General features: G+C 47.6%; 1 protein-coding gene across 1 annotated transcript; it reads right to left on the bottom strand.

The window, feature by feature from the left end:
• Positions 1-226: 226 nt before the first annotated feature.
• LOC101639223 (60S ribosomal protein L26-like) lies at positions 227-661 on the bottom strand. Its single transcript, XM_004706281.1, has one exon. It carries the CDS (start codon positions 659-661, stop codon positions 227-229), a length of 435 nt encoding a protein of 144 aa, XP_004706338.1.
• Between the last annotated feature and the right edge of the window lie 651 nt (positions 662-1,312).

Here is a 1,312-nt window from a genome sequence, read left to right as displayed (position 1 = left end):
TACCTTCAGAGCTTGAAGTATTCTTTGTGAGCATGCGGGTCATGCCATTCCTCTTAAACCTGTCATTCCTGGCATGATAAGCCACAAGATCTTCTGATTCACAATGGCCAATATCAGTCCATTTCAGTTCATTAACACCTAGACTGTTGGTCTTTATATATCCCATTTTACTTTTTTTTTTCTTTTCAAATGTGCTGGTTTTAATGGAAGTTGCGTACAAGCTATTTTACTCTTGCATCTTCTCAAGCGATTCTTCCTTGTATTTGCCCTTTTCCTTCCCGACCTGGAGAGATTTGGCTTTCTGCTCCAGGATCTGTTTGCGGTCTTTGTCCAGTTTTAACCTCGTAACAACCACCTTGCTGGGGTGAATGCCCAGATGGACAGTGGTGCCGTTAGCTTTATCTCGCTGCACCCGCTCAATGTAAATGATGTATTTCTTCTGGTAAACCCGGATCACTTTGCCAGTCTGCTGACCTTTGTCGTGTCCTCGCACAACCTGAACTTCATCATCCTTGCGGATTGGCATGGACCGAACATTGTATTTCTGCCGAGTTCCTTGGAAAGAGGGGAAGACAATCTTCCTGCGAACGTGGGAAGGCGCACTGAAATGCCTTTTCCGGTTTTTGCCCCGGTCCGAAGTCACAAAGGGATTGAACTTCATTTTGGCTCTTCTGGTTCCGTAAGTTTCCCATTCCATTTTACTTTTGAAGACTTCCAGTTTTCCTACATCCATCCTTCCTATATTCCAAGTTCCAATGATGAATTGATGTTTGCAGCTGTTTCTTCTCATTTTGAGTTGCGCCCCCTCAGCACATGAAGGTCCTGACGGCTGTACTCCACCCATGTCACTACGGTCTATTCTACTTTGAGAAGGCAGCTCTTCCTCAGTCACATTTTGAGGACCTTCCTGTTTGAGCGGCTCGTCTTTCATGAGGTTTTCAGTATCTGACGGTGTTCAATGTGGCCAGTTCCTCAGAAGCGGACAGCCCGTCCCTTCTTCATCGTCTATTCTTTGTGCGGAAGCTCTGCTGAAACTTGTTCGCTTTCAGCGGCCTTGCTGGCATTGGAATACGGGTGACGTACTCACTGTTACAGAGTCAATGCCAGCTCACAGCTACCCCAGAGGGCAGAGTGGAACTGCCCCTCTGAGTTCCCAAGACCAGAACTGTTTCATGGAGTTCTAGAAAGCCCCGTGGCTCCCCCGTGATTTCCAGCTGTTGATGTTACAGATCACACAGCCCAACTAGTAACCACTGTGCCACCAGGGCTCCAAGTGACACAGCCGCCAGCATTCCAGCAGCACACAAGCCAC

The sequence above is a fragment of the Echinops telfairi genome, unplaced genomic scaffold (genome assembly GCF_000313985.2).
Source record: "Echinops telfairi isolate 266 unplaced genomic scaffold, ASM31398v2 ScPeMD7_7468;HRSCAF=8506_0, whole genome shotgun sequence".
In the NCBI taxonomy this organism is placed as follows: Eukaryota; Metazoa; Chordata; class Mammalia; order Afrosoricida; family Tenrecidae; genus Echinops; species Echinops telfairi.
The sequence above is the reverse complement of the archived record's forward strand: the minus strand, read 5'-3'. Positions and strand labels throughout refer to the sequence as shown.

What these genes read in the sequence shown, in the direction of transcription:
- LOC101639223 (XM_004706281.1), bottom strand. Translation starts at nt 661, where the DNA reads ATGAAGTTCAATCCCTTTGTGACTTCGGACCGGGGCAAAAACCGGAAA.